The 27295-nt window shown below is 40.4% G+C and overlaps 1 protein-coding gene across 4 annotated transcripts in view; it reads right to left on the bottom strand.

Moving 5' to 3' along the window:
* LOC111866474 (zinc finger protein rotund) overlaps positions 1-27295 on the bottom strand; it is a 938200-nt gene that overhangs the window by 129658 nt on the left and 781247 nt on the right. For all 4 annotated transcript variants that reach the window (XM_033752262.1, XM_023855448.2, XM_023855446.2 and 1 more), the window contains one exon: positions 17089-17387. In XM_033752262.1, the coding sequence (XP_033608153.1) occupies positions 17089-17387 (299 nt within the window). The remainder of the gene's footprint in view (positions 1-17088; positions 17388-27295) is intronic.

The following is a 27295-nucleotide window of genomic DNA, read 5'->3' as shown; positions in this document are numbered from 1 at the left end:
TCTCTGCTTCTTTTTGTACTATTATTATTATTATTATTATTATTATTATTATTATTATTGTTATTGTTGTTGTATTTGTTGTTCAGGATATAAGCCGACTAAAAATGTAAGTATAAAAACAGTTTTCACATTGCCGTAACTTACCAAATCACAGCGTAATGCGTTAACCCTTTCAGCGACACGCATTACCCGTATCGAATCCTTCAGGTATACATAATGTGATTTGAGAAAATATCTACCAGCAACGAAAGGGTTATTGAAAGTTTACATAATGCCGTTGAGGCCACTTCTTTTGTAAATTGACTATTCTCTTCTCGTCACCCATCATTAGAGTCAATATGCAGAGGAAATAAGACCTGATTTAACATTATTATAGGTTAGAATTGTGAGTACGAGCCTGAAGTGGGAGGGGGTACGGCTAGACAAAGCCTATCAGAACGCACCTAAGTACCCAGAGCTTGCAGTAATGTGGCACCCACTGCCTGCAACAGTGGTTTAAAATCTCCACATCGCATTGAGCTACCAGATTAATCAACAGGACGGAGACCTCTGAACAGAAAATATAAAAGCGCGTACCGATTTTGTAAATGTTGCAAAATTAATTTGCGCTCACAAACAGGTCGAGTTTGTTTGTAATTACGCCTGATCGTGTGCTGTCACTTCAAAATAACATTACACGTTAATACTGTATTTCAGTATCCTGTTGCATTGATGCATCATTTTTAACATTTACTTCCGTCTTATTGCAACCTTGTTAATAATTAATATTTAACTTAAAATAATATTAAAATTAAAGTACTATATGTTTCGGCCTTACTTGGCCATCCTCAGACAACTGTTCATTTGCTGAATTTGCTACACTGAAATTATTCTCAAGTTAAAATATTCCAATGTTCTTCCATTTACATCAAAATACATTTTGCTTGAGACCAACACTTTTTATCTTTACTTGCGCTACCGTCTTCTTGCGACGTCCCTGTTTCCTGTAACGTATAATGTACGTTTATGATTTCTGTTACTGTTAAATTTTAACAATTTTTAATTTTAGTAATTGTAATATTATTTATGTTGTACTTTTAGCCCCACGGTTATGGATGTGGTCTTATCGTTATGTTTATCTGCAATATACAATGATGTATTATAAATATAATTTATTTACTATATTTATGTGTCTGTACGTTGTGATTCTGTATTTCAGCATCCTGTTGCAATTGTTCACATTAGCGTTCATTTGTCTATAATCCGTCCAAATTGCAACACTTTTTATTTTTCACTTCAATATACTCTCTAACACTACATGTTTCGGCCTCAAACGGCCATCTTCAGGTTTTATTTTTACAGATATTCCATTAAGATTTTGGTCGAAACTGCTACACTGTTTCACTGTTCTAATTCGTTTTAAAAACCACGCGTTGTGGTCTTCTTTTTAATTAAAATGAAATGAAAATATTTTATACTTTGTTACTTATTATTTTACTTCACTCAGGGTGTCGTCATTTCCGTAAAATATAAGATGTTTTCCTTGGAAGCTTGTTTCTCACGTTAGTTATTTTCTCCTATTTTCTGTTTCCTCCTCGACGTGTGGAGTTGTCTTTACTAGTCCACTAGACTAGTAAAGACAACACCACACACCTTAACAACACGAACAATTAATGTAAGTTCGTCTTCTTATGACGTGTCGTTTTGCAGATATATTTGTCAGATATGGGAGTGGACTTAGAAGAGCTTCGTGTACGTTGCCAATCTCGCGTGAAGCCCTGCCAAGCTTACTGTTGGCCTACCGATGCACAGATAGCGGGCAGCTCTCTGAAGAATTGGCTGGCAAATATAATCTCAGCTTGCCGATCTATATACCTGTCATTTGCATATCTTAGCCTATAAGTATGTTCGCAAGTCTTATGTCAGTTTACACTTACTTCTTCTAATGGAAACCCATCTAAAGTCCTGTTGCTAAATACAGACAATAAGATGAATGCTAAGGTAGCTGAACTGCCTGCAAGCAATAACAACGTAAGATCAACTATTGCTTGTATAGGTACAAAACTTCTGAAGGGCTAATGCGTATTTACGTATTAGAAAACCTATTCTTCCTCTCTTTCACTTCAATATACTCCTATTTTCTTCTTTCCGCTTTCTATTTTCTTCTTTCTTCCTATTTCCGTTCTTCTTTTCTGTTTCACCACTACCTCATCTTTCTTACTGACAACTTTGCGCGTAGTCTGTCTCTTACGTTTGAAAAATTTGCATATTTTTTTATCGTGTTCCTGCTTTCTTAACGATCTTATCATGGAATGAAATAAGTATAACAGAGAGTTTTATTCAGTACTTTTACTTTCAGAATGCAACGAGATATGTTACCATAATAGCCCTATATATAGACTTTGTTACCAGGCAGAACATGTAAAGCAGAAGTTCGCATATCTGGAGCAGACACAACCATGTACTTAAGTCACTTAATGACTTCAGTACCGGACTAAAATTGCAGTACAAGTATGTATAAGTGTTTTTCCAGACTTAAATTGCGCCTTCTTGCAAATTCAAGGCCTTATTTTTGTTTTTTACTAAAATTTTTTATCTCGTTCTCTGGTTGACGCTTCATTAATGGCAAACCGGTCTGGTATTGTAGAGTGGGACGGGGTGTAGACAGGAAGGTGCTCGAAGGAGGGTAGCAGAAAGGACGGAAGGAGAAGAATGACACAAAATGAAATGGAGAAAGAACTACATGACAAAAGCAAGGGACAGGACGAAGAAGAAAATGTACAATAAATGAAGATACGAAGGAAGCGATAGAGAATGGAAGGAAAGCAGTAAAATTGAAAGAGAGGAAAGAAGAAACGGAGAAACAAGAAAAAAAGAAGGAAATCAAAAAGGAGAAAGGAGAGAGAAGAACAAAATAATACGGCAAGAAAGAGGAACTCACCCTAGAAATAATGGAAGTAAAGAAAAAATGGTCAAAGACAGGACGAACGAAATATAAGTAGAGAAAATAATTGAATGAACACAGAGAGGAAACAACAAAGGAACGGGAAAAGGTACGACGGAAAAGGTCCAGAGAGAAATGCGAAACACAAGAGAACAGGAAGAAAGAGGAAACGAAAAATAAAAGTAGAAAGGAGATGAAACAGGAAAGTTGAAAGAAATATGGGACAAATGGAAGGAAAGAACAGAGAAAGAAGCAATTAGAGAAAAAAGAGGAAAGGAGGAGGACTAAGTACTGGGCCAAAATGTATACTTATATGTTGGAGATTTTAAGCCTTCGATTTTTATTACCAGAATGTGGCATAAACATTAATGAGTGTGTGTGAAACGCCGTGTTAAGATTTTAAGGACACACACATGCACGCACACACAAACACACAGAGTGTATTCATACACATACAAACGGTTCTTTTACGCGCGTGAAATGTATGCTATTGAAAGTGACACACAATTCATGTCGACTGTTGAACTAAACTAGAAGTCTTGTCTGCCACGAACTTCAGCCACTGTGAAGAGCATCAGTAAATCAAATCCATTAAAATAAAAGAGAACGTTCCTGTTGGTCACACTGTAGTGGGGCTCCAGTCTGTGGAATGCGACCCACAGCATCATCCTTACACATATGAATCTCGCCTCCCCCACTCCACTGTACCCCTTCGCTCTTAGTCAGCCCGGCTGCGTCCCAATGTGGTAACGTATGGTCAATCCCGCAAGAGGTCGGATGGGAAGTTACTGAGTGTAGGAACTTTGACGTCTAGCTAGAATCCCGTTCAGCCACATCGACTGACCAAATGANCTTCTTTCCGCTTTCTATTTTCTTCTTTCTTCCTATTTCCGTTCTTCTTTTCTGTTTCACCACTACCTCATCTTTCTTACTGACAACTTTGCGCGTAGTCTGTCTCTTACGTTTGAAAAATTTGCATATTTTTTTATCGTGTTCCTGCTTTCTTAACGATCTTATCATGGAATGAAATAAGTATAACAGAGAGTTTTATTCAGTACTTTTACTTTCAGAATGCAACGAGATATGTTACCATAATAGCCCTATATATAGACTTTGTTACCAGGCAGAACATGTAAAGCAGAAGTTCGCATATCTGGAGCAGACACAACCATGTACTTAAGTCACTTAATGACTTCAGTACCGGACTAAAATTGCAGTACAAGTATGTATAAGTGTTTTTCCAGACTTAAATTGCGCCTTCTTGCAAATTCAAGGCCTTATTTTTGTTTTTTACTAAAATTTTTTATCTCGTTCTCTGGTTGACGCTTCATTAATGGCAAACCGGTCTGGTATTGTAGAGTGGGACGGGGTGTAGACAGGAAGGTGCTCGAAGGAGGGTAGCAGAAAGGACGGAAGGAGAAGAATGACACAAAATGAAATGGAGAAAGAACTACATGACAAAAGCAAGGGACAGGACGAAGAAGAAAATGTACAATAAATGAAGATACGAAGGAAGCGATAGAGAATGGAAGGAAAGCAGTAAAATTGAAAGAGAGGAAAGAAGAAACGGAGAAACAAGAAAAAAAGAAGGAAATCATAAAGGAGAAAGGAGAGAGAAGAACAAAATAATACGGCAAGAAAGAGGAACTCACCCTAGAAATAATGGAAGTAAAGAAAAATTGGTCAAAGACAGGACGAACGAAATATAAGTAGAGAAAATAATTGAATGAACACAGAGAGGAAACAACAAAGGAACGGAAAAAGGTACGACGGAAAAGGTCCAGAGAGAAATGCGAAACACAAGAGAACAGGAAGAAAGAGGAAACGAAAAATAAAGAGAGGAAAGAAGAATTGGAGAAACAAGAAAAAAGAAGGAAATCAAAAAGGAGAAAGGAGAGAGAAGAACAAAATAATACGGCAAGAAAGAGGAACTCACCCTAGAAATAATGGAAGTAAAGAAAAAATGGTCAAAGACAGGACGAACGAAATATAAGTAGAGAAAATAATTGAATGAACACAGAGAGGAAACAACAAAGGAACGGGAAAAGGTACGACGGAAAAGGTCCAGAGAGAAATGCGAAACACAAGAGAACAGGAAGAAAGAGGAAACGAAAAATAAAAGTAGAAAGGAGATGAAACAGGAAAGTTGAAAGAAATATGGGACAAATGGAAGGAAAGAACAGAGAAAGAAGCAATTAGAGAAAAAAGAGGAAAGGAGGAGGACTAAGTACTGGGCCAAAATGTATACTTATATGTTGGAGATTTTAAGCCTTCGATTTTTATTACCAGAATGTGGCATAAACATTAATGAGTGTGTGTGAAACGCCGTGTTAAGATTTTAAGGACACACACATGCACGCACACACAAACACACAGAGTGTATTCATACACATACAAACGGTTCTTTTACGCGCGTGAAATGTATGCTATTGAAAGTGACACACAATTCATGTCGACTGTTGAACTAAACTAGAAGTCTTGTCTGCCACGAACTTCAGCCACTGTGAAGAGCATCAGTAAATCAAATCCATTAAAATAAAAGAGAACGTTCCTGTTGGTCACACTGTAGTGGGGCTCCAGTCTGTGGAATGCGACCCACAGCATCATCCTTACACATATGAATCTCGCCTCCCCCACTCCACTGTACCCCTTCGCTCTTAGTCAGCCCGGCTGCGTCCCAATGTGGTAACGTATGGTCAATCCCGCAAGAGGTCGGATGGGAAGTTACTGAGTGTAGGAACTTTGACGTCTAGCTAGAATCCCGTTCAGCCACATCGACTGACCAAATGACAAACTCTGCACTGAAAACCCTTACAACTCAAGGGCAGTGGCTCAGTAGCAATCACGTGGGCATTCCAACGGACGCAAACGCAATAGAGGAACGGTGTTTTCTATGCGGTCCGTGCCTAGACGTTATAAGCAGGACAGTTGGAGCAATAAGTTAGTTGGCAAAAAGAAGAATTTTTAATAAGAAGCTCTATATGCGATACGTATTCTTGGCAAAGCTGAATCGAAGATCATTCATAAGAGACAAACCCATCCTCTCGTCAGAGAGGATGTTACATAAGGACTACGGCCGCAAGGGTTCAGTTGCAAAAGAGAAATCTCTGTTCGTGAGCCTCAACGGGCTTGGCTCCAAACCGTCAGTCGTAAAGTAACTTTGAACTTTGAATGAGTCGCTATGATAATTTCGTTTCTTGTTTCAAAGACCTGAAAGAGGGGGTCGCAAATCTTTCGAAGTTCCCTTTCCCCATAAAAATAGTTCAATCTTTGCCATGTACCATGGAAGTAATCTTGCCAAGGGCATTTTTCAGCGTGGTTCGTAGTAAACCTTAAATATATGCCTGAAATATTTAGTACACATGATAGGTGTTTCAATTTAGTGGGGATAAACACTTCGCGGCTGCGCATTCCACAGCAAAGAATGCTTTCCGGTTGGGCGCACTAACAGAACAGCAATTTGCATAACACACTCCTTGCGATCCGACTAATTGCGCTAAATGTTAACGTGTTTTCTACACATCCAGAAATGTTCTCCAGAGTTGTAGGACTTTATAAATTCTCACAGCGGTAAGCAACAAAGGGCCATCGGGGTCGAAGAATAAGCCAAGCATGAAACCAGCATCAAGGAGACATGCTTCATGCTGGGTTTACTTTTTGATCCTGAAGACGGAGGAGAAATATTCGTCGTTGGACTTTTAAAGGAATACATGGCGTTATATCCAAGAAGATACATTTCTTGTCTAGAGCTAACTTCACATTATATCTTTTTTAAGTTAAAATATCTTATGATACTTTTCGTGAATGCTGAAATATGTTCACAAAGATTTTAGTTCTGGGACCAAGTTACAAGCGTGTAGTTACCCATTTCGCATTGTTTGGAGCCACAGTCGGTTTCATAATGATAACATTATTCTGTATCCTAATTTAAGTACACTTCCTGACTTTGGTCAAGGGGCGTCCTTCTTTCTGCGCTCAGAGCACCTGCTACTCGCCACTGGCACAGGGGCAGCTGTCGATAGTTATTCATATGCGCAAGCTCTCTGCTTTATGGAGATTGATGGTTCATATTGTGGAATGAAGATACATTTCTAGGCAACGCCCGAAATACGCGCACGTAACATTAGAGGTGGTGTCACGATACGTGACGCTTACAGCCGTTGCTATGGAGCGCCCGCAGATTACGAATGCTCAGTGAAGTCACACAACAGAAGAGGTGATGCATGCACGTGTTTTCTGTAAGTCCGCGCCGAGACTTTGTTAGAGCTCCTCTACAACAATAAGAACATATTGGGGAACTGTACCCTTCACTCTGTATTATTGGGCGGAGTATATCTGTAAGGATGAGATGGAAAAATATTCGTTAGGAAAAATTTATCGAAGAAACAATTCCGAATATTCCGATCACACAACAAAGAAGAGAGTAGATAGTTAATTGCAGTTGTGGTAGTGGGTGCGATGGATATAGTGGCAGCACAGTATGTGGCGGTGATAGTAGTAGTAGTAGTGGTGTAGTGGTGGCAGTAGAAGTAGTAGCAGCAGTAGAAGCGGCAGCAGAAGCAGTAGTAGTAGTAGTAGTGATAGAAGCAGCATTAAGGACCACGCCATCAAGGAATATGGAGAAGGTAACACTCCAACGCAGCAGACTTCACTGGTAAAATGACACGTGCTGTTTACTTCGTTCTCAAAGAACGGGCCACCGTCACCCAATGGACAAGGGCCAGTCTGGATAAAGTAGTGAAGAGACAATGTCTCTGCATTGCCGGAATAGAAACCAGGTCGTCCGGCACGTAATAAGTCACTTCAATAAAATATAACCGCTGCCATTTTCGTTCCAATGGATTAGAATTTCCACTTCGGAAGTTGAAAAGAAGGCAGTGGAATAATGTCAAAAAAGTGATAATGTGCGTTTTATTTAATTTGGCCAAGGCCGATTTTTATGACGTGTTGTTTTCTGACGACTGTCTCAAATATTATTATCAAATTAATTAAAAAAATTTCACAAAAAATTTATATTTGACTTTCATAATCAGACTCTATTTCTTTTTCGCGTACATCCCTTCCAACATTTCTGACAAAACTAGAAGAAAATTGCTATAAGTATGTGTGACATCACTTGATATTCTTGTGTATTTGTCTCTAAACTGTGTGTGTTACCAACGATTCGAGGAGCTACTTCAGTCATGTGGTTGCCACTTTTCAGTTTCTGGAAAGGCCGTGTGGTAGCAGGAAAGCGATGTTGAGACCTCTACCGGGGTTCTTTGAATTAGACCACCAAACAAATTTTGATTTCACAGGAACACTGAAAGTCAGATATATGGCTGAAGAGATATCAACAAAGCTGGAAGAGTCTTTTAGAAAGAATGGAAAGAGAATGCCTGTCACAGNAGGGGGGGGGGGGGGGGAGAAGACCAAAAAGACAACGGACAGACCAAAACCATCTTGGGATTCATAGGAATAGGCCTTAACGACCTAACCCCACAAAGCTCATGACGATAATGATGATGACGAAATTGTATAAATTACAAAGCTGCATGTAGGTTTAATAGCTTGAATTACATGATCTTGCATTGTAATGCTACTGCCTTCCGTTTCTGAGAACAATTTGCAATTTCTAAGCCTCGTTACTACTTGCTGCGGGCAATCAACTACCTGGGCTATTAGTAACCGCGATATCTGCCATGCAGAGCTTTGCCAATTCCTGAACCCTCTCTGCTGGCCTGACGATTCTTTGTCAAAAGTCCCCTTTCATGCCCCGATTTGTTTCGTGTCTGATAACAGAACAGCGAGAGAAATTAGTCCTGCCATCTCTCAACTGGTAAAACCAACTTCACATATGTCTTAAACATTGGCAATTTTATGTCACCGCGTAAATATATTAAGAGAATGTTTTCTTGTATAGAAAAGAAAGGACATCACGGAAACATTCAGTCTGCTTTTCATTTCAGGAAACCTTACTATTACTACCACATTTGGCTGACTTAAAGGGACCTTAGAATGTAATTGTACATTCAAATTTTAAAATATTAAACTAAAATGAGGGTGTTAAGGAAATTCTGGATGCAATCCAGACTTCGGAAAATGATGGAGGTGCGAGCAGCTTCAATGGCAGACCGTTTCATTTCAGGAAGGGCATCTTGTATAAACAGAAGAAGGAAAGGCATCTCGTACCATCAGAAGATGGAAGTGATCTTGTGCCATATAAAGAAGGTATGACATGTTGTGCCACACCAAGAAAGAAGGGCATCTTTTGCCAAATGAAGAAGGTAGGCCACTTTGTGCCACACGAAGGACATTTTATACCAGCTGAAGGGGGAAAGGCATCTTGTACCAGTTGAAGAGTGAAGGGCATCTTGTGCCAACTGAAGAGGGAAGGGAATCTTATGCCAACTGAAGAGTGAAGGGCATCTTGTGCCAACTGAAGAGGGAAGGGCATCTTGTACCAGTTGAAGAGGGAAGGGCATCTTGTGCCAACTGAAGAGGGAAGAGCATCTTGTGCCAATTGAAGAAGGCAGGTCGTTTGTACCATGTGCAGGTAGGCGGACTTGTGCCACACGAAGAAGTAAGGGAATTTCGTACCAGCTGAAGAGGGCAGGGAATCTTACGACGAATGATGAGGGAACTGGATCCAAACGAGATATCATGGTGGCGTGTCACAAGGATCTCTCAAAGAGGCACAGAAACTGAAAGACCAGAACTGTTACGACAGAAGCTAGTTATTGACAAGCTGCGAGTTAAGTTTCACTAAAACGAAACTGGAATCAGTACGGGAATGATTAAAGTTTGTTCTGTCGTTATGTATGTTAGCAAGTAGCTACGAATAGGAGCAGGATATGGCAGCAATAAACGGCAGTGAAAAGTATGCTAAGTTGTACTAAAGTGTCGAAACTTGCAGACAGATGTCCACAGTGTACCTACAGATAGCAGCGTTGTTTAATAAATACGCTAATCTATAGTGTTTAGTACACCATAATGTGAATAAATGCAGCTGTCCTTCCTTCCACAACTTGACCGCCTCTGTGGTCTAGTGGTTAGAGTTCTTGGCTACAGATACAGAGGTCCCGAGTTCGATTCCCTGCTCTACGAGTACAAGATTTTCTGAGAAGTAGTGGGTCTGGAACTAGGTCCACTCAGCCTCGTGACGATAATTGAGGAGCTATTTAAAGGAAGTTGCTGCTCCTGTCTAGAAAACTGAAATTAACTGCCGTGGGGATCCGTTCCGCTGACCACGTGTCACCCTCTATCCGCAATAGTTGGCACTAACTTCGCCAACAAGAGACGGTCTCTCGGTCGGTATAGTTCGTATGCGGACTGCACAGTGGAGTTTGTTTGTTTTTTGTTTGTCCTTCCACAACTTATAGAGTTAATACAGTGCATATAGAGCGAAACAGTGATTTCAAAGTGTCACCCAAGAGATCTAATATATAAGAGTGGCTCATAGTACAGTCGGAGCAGTGAGACTAAATACAATGTGGATAAGAGCAAAACTTCAATTGAAATTTCAAAGGACTTCATGAAAGTAACTTTATGTACTTCAACCTGGAACAGCTCAGGCGGTTAGCCGCAGTTTTCTCACAGAAGAGGAACTTCTACAATTCCAAGCACACTCTACGGAGAATCTGTGGTGTGCCAATCCTCATTCTAACAGAACTTGTTAGTTATGACACGCCTGAGGTGTGCGATAGGACCAACCAGTCAATAATTGCAGCTTCGCCTCTAATTCGGACGTTAGTCAGATAAATACTTTATTTAGAAAATATGCTAAAGGAAACGGTGTTTTTTCTTCATACGATATATTTATTTTATTCTTTCACTGAGTAACTCCATAAAAGGAAAAAGTAAGCAAAGATATCCCTGTAACAGACTGTGAAGGTCCATAAGTTTGTGAGATGTTGAGGTTCCCACATTTTCTAGACAGTCGACTCACAGATGGCGGTAAGGTTATCAGCCCTATGCGCAGGCCGCCCTTTACCCCCAAGAATATTCCTGGTACTCATTTCTGTCAGAGGCCGAGTCGGCCCCAGTGACATAATGCAGGTGGAAGGAATAGGTCAATTGAAAAATCCAATGACCTCATCGGGACTTGATCCCGCGACCTTCCGGCTTGTAGCATGGTGCCTCAACCAACTACGCTACAACGTTCCCCGAGTACCTCTATATCGTTCATAAAATATGTAGCACGGCAGCATTTCTGTTATGCAGGCATACAAACAGCTAGGTAATTAACATGCATAAAAAGCTGTGCAGTTGAATATTTTTCTAACCTACGGCATTGCATTGCAACTATTTTGCCCCTCAGGCTAAATAATGTGCAGTGCCCAGTAGGCTGCCACTACTGCAATAATAATATTTTTATTCCACGCATAAATACAGTGCTCTCACGTACCTTGTCTACTCTGTGCTAAATTGGCAAGTAATTGCTCTGACGTTGCGTAACACTTCACAACACTGCATAATTTACCGCACGAACCTGCTGGTGTGTCACTTCGCAAAGGTGACCGTGAGATGCTGATTTAGACCGTAGTTTTATGTCCCGAAATCCAGCCACTCCCTAGGCACATTCCCATCTAAACCGTAATCCATCAACGCACCCTGCTTACTACCATAACTTGCTATATGCTTATCTACCTATGTGCACATCGTGCTTATGCTGCGGACATACGGATTCGAGTCCAGACGCGTAGAATCGAGCCTGACTTACTAAGATGTTGTAAAAACACGCACATAATTCCTGTATACCTATGTCACACCGCTAAAGTCAAAGCGACTAAAGCAAAGCTGATGACTTCCCTTTTGTAACATCTTAGATAGAATTGATTCTGCCTACAAGCAATCCTATGTGCCTATCCTACATGTTATTTACCTAAACAACTTCATAATAAGGTACAGCTATCACTGTAACAGGCCGTGGAGACCAATAGTTTTGTGAAACATCGAGGTTGCCACATTTTCTCTAGAAAACTGCCTCACAGATGGCGGTGAGTTTGTCAGCCTTACGCACCGGCCGCACACCCTCACCTATCATCTTGGGCTGCTATAACAGGCCAGAAGTGGCCGCAGTACAAGGGACTTAGTCCCACCCCACTAGCAATAAGAAAAAAGTTCTTTAGGGCCATGATGCAGTATAGTCTGATACACCTATCAATTTACACGATGTCAAAAGTTAGATGACCACAACACGAAAGGAGTTTGTGCACTACACTCCATATTAAACAAAACATGTCTTATGGAGTTCTGTAATATCTGTAAATTTGATAGGACGTAACCTCACTGAAATTAATAGGCGGGCAAACGGAATATTAAAGAAAGATTAATTTTAATATCTTGCCTCAATAAAATGCTTGGAAGTTTGTTGTTCTTTAATGATTCTACACGAGCTGCAGGTATATTTAACGTCTAGCAAGGTGAGTCTATTATTAAGCGGCGTGAAATTGGTGATAACTATTAAGAATGACGTGATGACCACATATCTGAAGGACCCATGCCAGCATTTACCTGGGACAGCTCAATAAAAATGGGATTGAACTATGAGGGTATGTGAGTCCGTAAACTTCGAAACTGGGAATCTACATAATACGCAACGCTAATGAAACACCCTGTCAGTACTGAAGTTTATAAAACAAACGCTGAGGTTTCCTGCAACACTCGGTATATAAAAGAATGTTTTAGTTTATTGTAGAGAGCCTGTCGCTTCATTGCAGTCAGCAAGAGGAAGAATTGACAGAGGTCCGTGGCCTGAGATGGCTACGCAATCCACCCCTTCCCTTCCCAGAATACAACAATATTCTCTGCCCCACTGTGCTCCCTTATCACCAGCTATAACCTTTGCTCTCCTCAGAAATTGTCCAACCAGACGCAGCCAATTCCAAGCAATAATACGTTCCCTATTCTTCAGCACAAACTGGCCGTTATATAGGGCGGGAAGAGCCACAGAAAGAAATATATAACTTTATTATGGTTTCTTTCATTCAGACATTCCTTGCTGTGTAATCAGGTTAGGGCTATAGCTGGTATTCGATAACACTAATGAAACTATGAAAATTATATAAAATATATCTAGTTTACTATAATTAACTTAAGTTTGCGGAAAAGATTTGTTTATGTGATCGTCATGTCCGTCTGTCCGCCCCAATTAGTGGGTTTTAATCAACTGACCCGCTTTCATTAAGAAATACTAAGACAGAGGTTGGCTGATCTTTGAGACTGAGAATCACGATTATATACAATATCAATGTAGGAATGTGATGTTTCTACTGCAATAGTCTTAGGGAAATAAGGAAAAATTGAAGAATGCAAAACAATATGGAGACCATGTTAAATGTAAACCATATTTAGCACTCCGTTTTATTTCGGTTGCCAGCGACCAATGTATTCGTACATACTTTTTTTTTCCCCTTGGCACTACAGCCCCAGTGGGCCTAGGCCTACCTCCATGAACTCCGTTCACTTCGGTTTTTCTAGATCTTAGACATGCGGTAGGACTCCTTGGGCGAGTGATCAGCTCGTCGCAAGGCCTCTACCTGTAGACAAACACAGAAAAACGCACACAAACATCCATGCCCTGAGTGGGATTCGAACCCACGATCTCGGCTTCCGAGCGAGCGAAGACAGTGCATGCCTCAGACCGCTCGGCTACCGTGACCGGCATTCATACATACTTACAAGAATTAAATTATTTTGTGCGTGAAAAATTCATACAAAATTTTGGTCGAAACCCTGAATCGAATAGATAAGTTAGAAGACCTTCGAGAAGATGGGAGAACACTATTGAAATAGACCTTAACACACAGGCTGGGTCATTTTGGATTAGAACTATTTGGCTCAGGATAGGGGGCCAGTAACGTGGTCTCATGAACAGGTAATGAACCTCAGGATTTCATAAAAGGTTGGTCAGGGGGAGGTTCTTGGGTAACTGAGCCACCATTAATTGCTGAAGAAGGATTTTGTTTCATGGAGAAAGACCGGACAGTCTGATGAATTTAACATACTCAGGATCAGCTCTAGTGGTTAAATTATATGCAATAATGGAGCATTGAATTGTGTTATTACTAATTTTTGAGTTTCTTTGTATACAGACTTCACAGTCTAAGGCCCCCCATACACACACAGTTTGGCCTTCCGATCGACCTTACAGGCAAAACTGTGACCTTCCCCATACACGCGCAGATAAAGCGGCAGGCTTCATGCCACAGTCACGGTCTTCCAGCCTATAATGTTGAGTCACACACGTCACGTGCTACGGTCCTGCAGATAGAACTGACGGACTGACGGGTTTCCCTCAGGCCAACAGTCCAAACGATTGGCCGGCCGGCCGCACCACTCACGTCAGTTTTGCCTTTCAGTCTTCAACTGTGCAGGCCGAACTGGAGGCCAGACTGTGTGTGTATGGGGGCCCTAAGACACGTGTCAGATATTCTTTCAATAACTTTTTGCTGCAAAAGTGTTCTTTAACACACACTCTACCAGGAACGCAAGCCGAAGCAAATTGGGCAGTAAAGATTGATTTCCTGCTGTGATTCCGTGTCAATGACTTCAATGTTTCTTTGGTTTACACTAAATAAATTTAAGGAAATTTATTAATATAGTCCACAGAATCAATACATTCTATTACTCTACAAATTGATCATAAAACTAAGCATCATGTCTCGAAGCCTCGCAAACTATAAACTATAAACTATAAACAAATACTAGTTCGAAGCGATCAGGCAACGTCATACGGCACTACTGTAACCTAAGTAGCCCACAATAAGTGTGGTCTGAGTAGACAGCAATCGTACCAATGAAATTTCAAATCCGATGAGACTGTCAAAAACCTGGGCCACAGGTCCAATGCAGCATGGTGGATTAAAGCGAAATCTTCTAAACTCGCCCATGTTACCAACAAGACGCTCACATAGAACGATTAACTTATACGGCAGCTGAAGAGATCGGTGATAGAAACGTTACTTGTCATCTCTACACCTGAATTTTAAAAGCAACAGAAATTGTATGTTACTGTGGGTGTAAAATGACAAAAGGTGGTTACTTTAAAGAAGAATGAGATTGGAAATGGTCAAGGGTTAATGTTCGATATATCAAAAGGAATATCTGTGGGTATACGACAGCCATCTATTGACTGTGGCATAAAACTACAAGGTAAATACTAAACCTGTGCATCAAATCGGAAATCTCCGACTGCGAGCATTTATGAGAGGAAAATTTAATCGGAATTCTCCTCACGGTTGATGTTTATTGTCGTCACTACGCGTAGGCATAAGCGTGAATATATACAAAAAGAACAAACATTTTACATCCACTGCAGACAAACTAACGGACGTCCATACATTACAGATTCTATCTAACATACTAAAATGTTAATAAACACGTGGTCTATTATCATGAATGGAGTGCAGTAATCACACTGAGGGAAGTCTTACTTTTCGTACATATTCATAGCACTTGTTATTCTCTAAGATTTGAGACTTCACGGCAAACATATGCTCTAAAATTTTCCCGTGGGATCAGCTGCCTCTTAGTTGAGCGAAAAGCCAAGGTTTCGGAAACTTTTTCTGCCTCGATCTTCAGTGTCGATTCGTGGCTCAGGTGATATTATCATATTTAATATTTCCTTTAAAAGAAACCTCTAAAACGAAGAAGGGTACTGAAAGAAAACACGAGAATGGATTTTGTTAACACGTACAACTTACTTACTCATGGGGCTGAGTCCTTTTTGAGGAGCCGCCAATTCTGCAGCTACTCAAGAATTTCCCAGCATATGGAACCCGAAGATTCATCACCGTGTTCACAAGAGCCCTCCACTGGTCCCTATCCTGAGCCAGATTAATCCACTCCATACCATCCCATCCTATCTCTCTAAGATCCATCTTAATATTTTCCACCCACCTACGCCTTGGTTTTCCCAGTGGTCCCTTTACTTCTGGTTTTCCCACCAATATCCTATATGCATTCCTCGTCTCCCCATTCGTGCTTGTTTCCCTGCCCACCTCATCCTCCTTAACTTGATCATTCTATTTATACCTGGAGAAGAGTACAAGTTATGAAGCTCCTCATTATGCAGTTTTCTCCAACCTCCTGTCACTTCATCTCTCTTCGGTCCAAATATTCTCCTCAACACCTTTTTCTCAAACACCCTCAGTCTATGTTCCTCCCTTAATGTCAGAGACCAAGTTTCACACCCATACAGAACCACAGGCAAAATTATAGTTTTGTGTATTCTAATGACGCGTATAACCTAGGACGAAAATTTATCAAGATAGTCCTGGATTCCAAATATTTTACCAAGGAGGTACAATTTGACAAATATAGTTTTGCATACCGGTATGGACGAAAGCTTCCATTTCTGTGAAACATAGCTAGTTAATACGTTGCCTTAACTGTTCTCTAAGCGGCCTCCGTAGTCTAGAAGTAACGTTCCCACCTCATGACTCGTAGTACGCGGGTTTAAATACCCGGCGGAGGTCGTCGAATTTTTAAGGGCGGAAAAATTCAGGGAACAAGTCCTCCGGGAGGGACTTTAAGCCGTGGGTCCCGTGTCGTAGCTTTACGGCACGTAAAAGAACCTCATATCTCCAAAGGAGGTCACTGAGCCAAATTAACGGACGTTTCCCGCCCAACAGCAGTCTCTAATACCTCTGGTAGATGGGGGAAGCATTATAGATACCTCTCAGCTAGTAGAGCCGGTCTCGCTGGCTGGGCGGGACTGATGGTAAGCACCAGTACCGGTAGGATATAGAGACTGGTAGAAATCATAGAGGGAAGCACAATGGACCAATACAGGTCTCAGTGCATGGGGAAACCCACCCTCTCCAATAACTAACTAACTGTTCTCTATCTTTAACCGCGTATTTAACCTACTGAACGGGAAGAACAGATAAAGAATCGAGCATCACAGAAAATGTCTAACAGCTAGATGTAATAAAGGGAAAGTGATGTGAGATTTATGACATGAAGACAGAACGAGTAAGTTCCTTCGAAATATTGCTACCTATCTACCAAATTACAAGGTTAGTATTCTCGAACGTAAAGTCACATCGGAAGTTCACGACCGCGGTGTCAGCGAGTCACGTGGCGTGTAGAGATGAAGGCCTGCAATCTAATGGGAGGGGGTGGGTACAGCTGATGTACCGGATGCACAATTAGAGCTTTCGGAGAACATGTTAGCTTACCTGCGGACACATCTTGCACTGGTACTTCCGCCCTGTGCCTCCATTGGTGGACACGATGCTTCCCTGCTGCTGACCCATCTTGGACGCATTTATTGGCTGCGGGACGACCAACATGGCGGCCGCTGCAGCTGCATTAACCGATGGAGTTTGGACTGACGTCGGAGGCGAAGCAGAACTGCTGCTACTGTTAGATCGGGGGGCGCCGGCCCCCGTACTGTTATATATGGAGCCTGGGGGCATTCCTCCAGCACCCCCCTGATGGGCTCCCGATTCCATGCGGGTATCCTCCAAACTACCCCCTATAACAAAGAGAAACAACTTAATTAAACAAAGGAAGTCACTTTGTATGCCTGCGAAACAGATCTATAGATTGAACGCTACGTTGAAGTGGCCACGTCTGGTTCTCTTTTGGAAGAAACCCACTTCGTATTAAGGCGTACTCAGACTGGCTATGTCGGCCGAGGAAAATAGTCAGTTTCCTTATTGCGCACATTTAAAATAGGCCACAACTCCTCCCTTAAAGATATTTCACAATTCATTATTCACCATGCTCCCATACTTGTCACGCTATGTCAACCACGAGACAAACTTGTCTTACTTCAACCAATGAAAGCGAACAGGACATTTCAGAGAACAACGTTCTATGTGAAACAATAAGAAAATAGAGAATGGAAAATATTACACAGCGAGGAACTTTGTAAATTATGACATCCTTCTGATGCGTCTCTTGACATACGATACCTTATTCTGGTGGGAGAAATTTCTGATTCGAAAGTTCTAGAAGGATCAGATGTTTTGAGTTCGTCAGATAGAGGAGAAAAGAAAGCCGATATATTGAATCAATAGTGAAACTATCTGTAGATTTCAAGAAAGGGGAATCTATCATTCAGACAGAAGTATGGTATACAATTTTAATTGAATTCCAAATGCCCAAGAAGCATGTTAAGTTAAAGAAAATATGTAACGAGGGCTCTAGTAGAATGTATAGGGGTATGTCTTGCTTTTTCAGTCCACAATAAAAAAAATCCGGATGGTTAATACTTACTGCTTTTTACAACCTTTGACAACCCCATGGAGAGCCTCCGTCCATACTTCTGTATTCGTGAAACAACTCGAATATAGCCCAGCAAACTTTCATCAAATGTGATATTTCGAATTTTAATACAATTTTCGGCACCTTCCAGTTTAGCTCAAAACGGGACAAAAATGACCCACACACTGCGCATGCTTTTCTGCACGCAACTCTCTCTGGCTCTACAATCCTTCGGGCCTTGGCCGATTTTTCAGTTTCTTATTCCTATACACAGTCTGTAGGACTCCTTGGACGGGGTTCAGCCAGTGGCAAGGCCGCTAAATACACACAGAAAAACACAAATACAGAATGAAAGCAAACAGACGTCCATGCTTTTGGTGGGATTCGAACCCATGATCCCAGTGTTCCAGTGGGCGAAGGCGGTTCATGCCTTAGACCGCGTGGCCACTTTGATCGCAACATAAGTCAACAATATTTCACTAAATACTTCGAACTGAAACATACATGTGGCATCGAATATAGTTATTCCGTAGGTCTTGCGTCTTTCGATGTAAGTTAGTAGAAGGGGCCCAACATGTGCATTTCCCAATCAACAATGGCCTCTCGAACGCACCCGAAGATTGCTGACGTCGATAATGTTCGATAATGACTGAAGGAAACTTCCTCCCATCTAACTTTAAATTTATGCGTGAATATAAATTAAAATTATATATATAATTAAAATGTAATTAATCACGCTGATGACATATTTACTCCAGATCGTAACAGATAATTATAGGAAAAAAGAAATACCTCAATGATTTCTGTAAGTAAACAATAAAAAAGAGCAAAATCTTGTTTTATTCTTTCAATATATTGTACTGCTCATTTACGTCACGACTTTCAAGACCACATAAAACAGCTTGTAGGCCTACATAATTGTAACGGATTTGCTCAAAGCATTTCTAGGCAACGGCTCGGTAAACATGGTCAACATGCAACAATGGAAGATGTGTCTCAGTGGAGGAATGTTACTGCGCGTTGCTAGGCAACAGCGCACCAATAAAGAAGCTGGCTAGGAATCATGTGACTTTAGATAATTTTGGTTTGTGAGCCTCTTGGAAGACTCAGAATATGATAGGATACCATTAGTTAACACAGATTTTTCAGATGGAAGATTGATTGAACTGGCTACGAATCGTGTCCATTGAACGGCTCAATATTAGCATGGCTGTCGAAGAATTAGTTATTTTATTATTATTATTTCGTTAGTGAAATTTTAACAATTTTACGAACATTCTCAATCGCTTAGTTTTTTTTTGTATATACTGTTGCGAAGCGATTGCTGGTTGTATCTTCATATTAACAGGCAAGAATCCATTTGCTTCTCGATCTACAATAAATATCAGTCGTTGCTGAATGCATAATGACGCTCACTTTAGTTCGAGATTAATGAGCAAAAGCATGAGTTAGGCCTACATCAAAGAGACGTTGGTTACACGAAGTCAACTACAACAGGATATCACTTTATTACCACCTGCTCAAAAAGGGTTTAAATGTCATGTGTAGCCAAATATTAATATTTCAATATCTCAGTTACCATTTATCAACATATGAAATGATCACTAAATTTTAACATACGTACGAAGGTGTCTGATCTCTGTAAATTAAAGTGCCAGTCAAAAAGCCATATAGAAGCAGGTCTATGTAAAGAGATTGTGTTTCAACAATATTTTACACTTACGATAGATGAGCATTAACAAACATAAAATTGACGAAAATATGGGCTGAAGAAATGTGACGTGTAAAAGACCACGAAATTTTACTCTTGGGGAGTTGAGAATTTTTTCACAGAGGAGAAGAAAGGCACATCTGCAGAAATATACATAAAATGGTTATGTACGCAGATCTCCTGAGATGATCGGTCTATTTGAATGCAAATATTCATCTAAACTAAAATTCTTTATCCTACTTCCTTTATTTAAAAAATGAAAGTAAGATTATGCGATCTCCATGCTGTCTGTGTATGCATATCCAAGTCCGATAGCAACACCTGGTGTTCCTTTGAAAACTGATCTATGAACTGTTCCTCAGAAATCTAGCTGCATTAGACAACGTAGACCATAAGCAAGTTACTCTTCACAGGATGGGTGAAATAAGACAGAAAAGCATCGTATTTTTCAAATGGTTCACATCAAGCAGAAAATTCTACGAATTATGAAGAATTTTTTTCCTTGGCGCTACAGCCCCAATTTGGGCCCTGACCTACCTCCATGAAACTCTCCGTTTCATTTCGTTTTACTGGACCTTAGATATTCGATGGGACTCCTTGCGCTGGTGAACAGCTCGTCGCAAGTCCTTTTTTTTTTCTCCTTGGCACTACAGCCCCAGTGGGCCTAGGCCTACTTCCATGAACTCCGTTCACTTGGGTTTTTCTAGATCTTACACATACGGTAGGACTCCTTGGGCGCGTGATCAGCTCGTCGCAAGGCCTCTACCTGTACACAAACACAGAAAAACGCACACAAACATCCATGCCCTGAGTGGGATTCGAACCCACGGTCTCAGCTTCCGAGGGAGCGAAGACAGTGCATGCCGTAGACCGCTCGGCTACTGTGACCGGCCTTATGAGAAATTACTTAATTTAAAACTGCTGATGTACGACTATGCTAAGGCTGTTATATTTGTTTATTTACGGTAAACCTAGGAAAAACTTTGTATATTTTTCGAGTTTAGAGAACAGCAAAGCATTTTTGGAAAAGGTTGCGCGATAAGAATCTGAAACAGTCAACTGTTTGTCTTAATTAAAACGTGCCAAAAGTGAGTGTTATATACTTGTAAAATGAAAGAGATTTAAAACAATAGTAAAAGTAGCTAACGGTACAAGGCGTAGATGCCATCTTACATAAGTGAAGCACAAAAAACTATCCTAACAGGATTTTAAAAGTGAACTACCACAGAGTGTAAAGAATATTTAATGGCTCTGCTGAATTCAGACGGGTTTTGTTCTTAAATATACACATGAAAGCATTCTTCTGAGATGTGGCACCGTGTGTACATGTGGTGTTAACCGACGTTTCGGAGGAACGTATCGCCTCCAGTCTGCTTGCATCGGTTCTCACTGTCCCTTCGCATGGGGATTTTCTTATTTTTCCTTCTACCCTGAAGATGGAGGCGATGCGTTCCTCCGAAACGTCGGTTATACCACATGTACACGGTGCCACATCCCAGAAGAATGCTTTCTTCATAGTCACCGTCGTGAAAACCTCAAATCTTATAAATATACACTTGTCTTCTCTAATTGGTTCTTCTCTGTGACGCCACTACACAAACTACGCTTTTCTTGTACAGTAGAGTACAATTCAGTACAACAATATAAGGCTAGTACGCGTTGTTTTGACGTCATGCTAACAGAGATACTAGAACAAAAGCAGTAAATTGGGAATAACGCTGAAACGTCATTGCAGTGCACACTTTTCCCGAAGAAAAGACTCTAGTTTACATCTACGCTGCGGAACGGCTTATTGCATTCTTCTTCTTCTTTTTTTCTTCTTCTTCTTCTTCTTCTTCTTCTTCACATAGGTAGTCAAGCCTTTTCTGACTTCAGGTACACATTCTAGCAAAGCTTTATACCCACACAAAAGTTATGGGCATGGATGTTCAATGTTTGTGTGTGTGTGTGTGTCTTTTTCTATGTTCGTGTACAGGTAGAGGCCTTCCGACGAGCTGATCACCCGCCCAAGGATCCTGCCGAATGTCTAAGATCTAGTAAACCGAAGTGAAAGGAAGAGCTTCATGGAGACAGGCAAATGCCCAAATTGAGGCTGCAGCCCCAAAGAATAATAAACACTAGTACCACTGCTATCTTATGGGAGAAATAACATGACAAATATACAACTTTAAGGTAATTTTGTTTTTTAGGACTTAGAAGAAAAACATTGGGACCAAATTAATCCAGCATTTAGTTCTTGTCCGGAAGGCTGTAAGCAATGAAATATCAGAAATAATATTGTGGAATCCAGCTGTTAAGAATGTGTTGTGTTCTTCTGTAAACTATTGTCTTCGCTAGTCTCTATCGGTTTATATTTAATTTGTATTTCCTTAGTACCTCATATTCTCCTACATAACATATTAAGCAACTTTTCATTCATTCATGCATTCATATATATTCTTACTTTATTCTCTGTGTCTTTTCTTTCTTTTTTGGCCAAGTTACACTTAATTTAAGAACAAAGAAAATTCGTTCTATTTTCCGCAGGTGCAGCGCGCGTAAACACCGCATCGCTGGAACACTGTATCTGCAGGTTCGAGTGACGCTGTAGGCATTGATGTATATATGTTCGTTCTTCTCTGTTTTGTGCAGAAAGGGGCTTCGTGATAGGCTCACGCTCCGTGTAAAAAGTCCAACCAATTGTACGGAAGATTCGTTCTTTAAGAATTTGTTATGAATCGTAACACATCAGAGAGCACATTCTATAATAGCTGAAGAAAATTATCGAATTCCTAGGCGGGTGTCTCTGAACTTGAATGGAATCCAGACTGGACTTTCCTAAGAGAGAGAACAATTTGACAGAACTAAGCGCATATATTGGGATAATATTAAAATAGACCTTAGAAAAATAGTGTGTGGGGTTAAGAGTTCAAATGAATTCCCCACATGATGGGGTCCATTGACGAGCCTCTGCCAACATGGCGATGAATCTTTGGGTTATATAAAAGTGGATATCCTTTGAGGGATGAGCAGTTATGAACGTCTCAAGGACAACCATGCCCCACGTGGAGTTCATTTACTTATTTTCTACTTAGTGCACTCAATCAGCGAAGAGGCGTTTAAATACCACGGTCCGAAGTTCGAGTCATTTCACACCCAAAGTCATTTTTGAATCAAAGCTATCAATTTAAATATAAGTTATTCACTATATATAGAATAACCTGACGCAGGCAGCAATCATTTGCCTCTTATGGACCATTAACTCTTCACCAGAGGTTTTCAAGTACTCGAGAAGAAAAGTACTCCATTAGTTCAACATATGCAACGCTTGTCTTATTAAATTAAGCTTTTTTTTTTTTTCATTAGCACTACAGCCCCAGTGGGCCTAGGCCTACCTCCATGAACTTCAAATTAAGCTATTATTGACAGAAATTCTTCTCCGTAGTTTACTTTAAGCATTACCTTCACGCCATGTCCCTTATTCAGATAATAAGAATATAATACAATTAAGTAATTTCAAATGAGACCAAAATTTCGCCGCAATTCAGAAAGCTAGGACAGTCTAAAGGGCGGGGCACTTTCCGGAAGGCCAATTATTAGTTTTAAATATCATAAAGACACGATAAGCATTATAACTAACCCAAGAATGTAGTTCAATAGCTTATTGCGTAGTAATAGTTAACAACCCAATTAACAAGAGAACAAATTAAACAGTGGAGAATGTAACTAAATTATCAAATAAGTAAAGTAATTATAAAAACGCCAAGCATTCAACTAACTACTAAATGAATGAATAGCTAAGCAAACAAGTTAGGAACTAATTACAAAAGTAATCAGTTGACCACCAGTTAAGTAACCAATAACTTATGCAACTGGTTAGCTACTAGCTACATAAGTATCCAAGTAACATACGTAGATGAGTTCCGAACAAATTACTTCAAGACAGCTGAAATTTCATGATGCATTTCACAAATCATATCCACATATTTTTTTTTCTTTGCACTACAGCCCCAGTGGGCCTAGGCCTACCTCCATGAACTTCTCCGTTCACTTTCGGTTTTTCTAGATCTTACACATTCGGTAGGACTCCTTGGGCGGGTGATCAGCTCATCACAAGACCTCTACCTGTACATAAACACAGAAAAACGCACACACACAAACTAAACATCCATGCTCTGAGTGTGATTCGAACCCACGATCCCGGTTTCCAAGCGACTGAATACAGTACATGCTCATATCCACATATATAAGTCAAAAATAAATTCTTTTGTCTGTCCGTCCCATATTGTTTCCCCAAACGGCCAATCGTACAAAAATAAATAAATATAAACGTCTCCTGTTTAAGAGACATCTCTGGAAATTTTTGTTAATTTTGGCCCTAAATGCAGGGAGCGAATTCGAATTAATATTTTTGAATATCCTGCCCCCCATATGAAAAGTACTGGGAAAATGACGATGAGTTAGTTTTCATTATAATCGTAGAGGTTAAACGTGTTTTGAAGCCTATAACACAACACGAATGTGATTTCCAGAATCTAGACACTTCAATAAAAGCAACCATGAGGATCAAAAAAAAAAAATGAATTACAGTGCAGATTCTTCTGCGAGGGAATGCCAAAATTCTGTCCGTGTGACCGCCCCCCACTCCGTTTCTTTCCCAAATTGCGCGTTACAGGAAAAATAGTAAATATAAAAATCGTTCCTCTTGGAATGGCGAACCCGAGGAAGTTATTGATTTGCTGTTTCAAAGTTTATGGACGGGATGACGAGTTCTATCTTCTGGGACATGACGATTTGTAGTCTGCTGTATGCCAACCTACACTTCGAGACGGTTCGCACTACAACTTCAATACTGAAGATTAAGTTACGCAACAGACTAGCGCCAAGCAGGCAGTAGCTCTGATTATTGTCTGCTTCATGGCGGCTTCTTGTTTGGTTAACTCTTCAAGCCTGAAGATGCTGGCAGTATATTCCTCCAAGACGTCTGTTTATTTTCCACGGACATCTCACACAACAGAATTCTTCATAATCACAGTTGTGACAATCTCAAAGCTTTCACAGGCAGAGGACGTCAGAAAATCTACTCTGTTTCTCCCGTACAGAAAATTGTAAATGTGGCTGAGCTTCTCCTGAGAGTTATCCTCGGAGAAGTAAGAGCTTGCTCATACTTGAATAAAGAGGAAAGCGGCACGCACTTCAAAATATTTCTAATGTTATGAATAATTCTTAGCCCGCTTTCCTTATTTTGAAAAGAAAATTGAAGTGAGGTCGCCATGTTGTCTGTGACTGTGTATTCCAACTTCTGAATGCCTAAACCAATATTTATGAAACTTGGTATGTATAAAATGGCAACTAAGCATATCTCAACGGTTCGTTTCATAAATCCTATCCGTCGATGTGTTTGTATGTTAAACCCCTTACAGTTGCTAGGCAACGGCTCGGTAAAAACGTTACCGCGGCAGGGAATATATACGCAACAATAGAGGGATTGTTGGACGCGTCGTTTTCTATGCTGTTTGTGTCGTATGAAAGAGCAATAGGGGATTAATTCTTCCTAGAACTTTTTGTATGTTTGTGCCGTTTAGAAAAGCTTCATTCTACACGGGGCACGGGACCTAAGTGCAGTTCCTCAAGAAGTTGCTGTGACGGACCTGGTGAGAAATATTGGTTTCATACTGGATCATGGCGTGAAAGCATTTTCATTTCTATATGCGTTACTAGAAAGATTTGCTAGTTGTGTGTACCTATAATTGTAGATAGAATATTAAATTTATTTATGTGAAATTCCAAAAGACCTGCCGTTTTAGAGAGCGAACACAATTTTCTTTACGCTGTGTGCACCACAATATTTGTGTTTTGAAGGCCACAAAAATGCCACGTCTGCGCGTTCAAAGACCCAAGAAAAGGTAAGTGTAAGTGAACATCACGAAAAACGAAACTAGTTTTTAAATTGGGTACAGATTTTTCTAGCATCGCGTGACAGGAAAGCAAAGTACTCCAACTGTGATCTGTAAAGTGAAGTTATCCCCGTACTTAATTATATAATTAAGCACCACGCCATGAAGCCATACTGGGGAGTGGACATGTAGCTGCAGCATTTCTAACCTCGACACTAGCTGGAGGTGAATGATTAACCTCACGCGGCTGCCGCCCTAAGCCCGGGGAAGCAGCCGTATTACCCGTTGGACATGAGGTCAGATGGGACACAGAGCAGGTCTGGAATCGAGCGAGTGAAGACAGTTCATGCCTTAGACCGCGCGACCACTGTGACCGGGAGTCCGAGGACATTATCCAGTTACAATTTTAACATAATTGATGTTACTCTAAGTGCACGTATTGTCTATTGTATGTGATAAGTTTTCGTTACAATAAATTTGGTACACATGAAGTTTGGCTCCACACTTTCTTGCCGTTAGAATTTTTCCTTTCAGTTTGAATTCCTTAACTACAGTCTGTTAACCTGTTCTTTAAGTAACATGAGAAAGGCGCCCAAGTTTCCCACCCTGTCATCAAAAACTCTACTAAAATTAAAGATAAATGTAGTTTCAGACATAAAGTGTGAAGGGCCCTCAACAAGAGTTACTTCTTAAACAACTGTTCACTTTCGTTCCTACGAATGTCATGATTTCTTAAATCGCGATTAAAACTTTTACTAATCCATATTGGAACACGAACTTCATGGTGCAAAGAAGTTAATGTCTTCATCTGAAATCAATTGGAAACGAAACGTGACTTGTACTTTGGTTTGTTTAATAATAAAGGGAAGGAGAAGAAATAAGGGAATAAATAAAGAAATGAATAAACAAAGAACACGAGAGAGAACTATGGACATAAAGGAAGTGAGGGGGAAAGAAATAAGGGAAGGAGACAGAAAGAAGGCGGTTTGACAAGTCAGTACACGAAAGCATACAATATATTGCTTTGGAGAATCTCGTGAGAAGATGTCAGTTGCGAGATCAAGGCTCAGGAAGGAGGCTGTACTAAGACGTGTGACACCTCGTTGTGTGAGCTGATTGAACTGGCTTAGAATATGATCCGATAGTGGGTTTTGGCAGTGACGAGGAAGAACCACTGGTACCGTAGTCATGATTAAAGGACTTTCTTCAATCAGTCCAGAATTCCCACAAACTGAGCCCTAAAATAAACATCACTTTCAAAGACTTCAGTAATTGCATCATGAAACTAATATATATTCTTATTATTCTCACCCTTTACGCCTAGATCTCTTCAATATTTTGTACGAGATATTTTCCACTCACTGGCCATTATGAACACTACTAGATTCTGCAATTACACACCATGTAGTCAGATATTTACACAAGTTTCGCATGAAATTGCTGCCTCCATTTTCAGGGTGAAGTCATACGTGGCCCGAGAGAAACGACCAGTGATTTAGAGAAGGCAAGTTCCTGGGATAAGGGAGAAATATTTCCATTTGTAGGTATCACATATGAAAAGTACAGGGCTCACGCATACTCTCCTGT

The sequence above is a fragment of the Cryptotermes secundus genome, unplaced genomic scaffold (assembly GCF_002891405.2).
Source record: "Cryptotermes secundus unplaced genomic scaffold, Csec_1.0 scaffold320, whole genome shotgun sequence".
In the NCBI taxonomy this organism is placed as follows: domain Eukaryota; kingdom Metazoa; phylum Arthropoda; class Insecta; order Blattodea; family Kalotermitidae; genus Cryptotermes; species Cryptotermes secundus.
The sequence above is the reverse complement of the archived record's forward strand: the minus strand, read 5'-3'. Positions and strand labels throughout refer to the sequence as shown.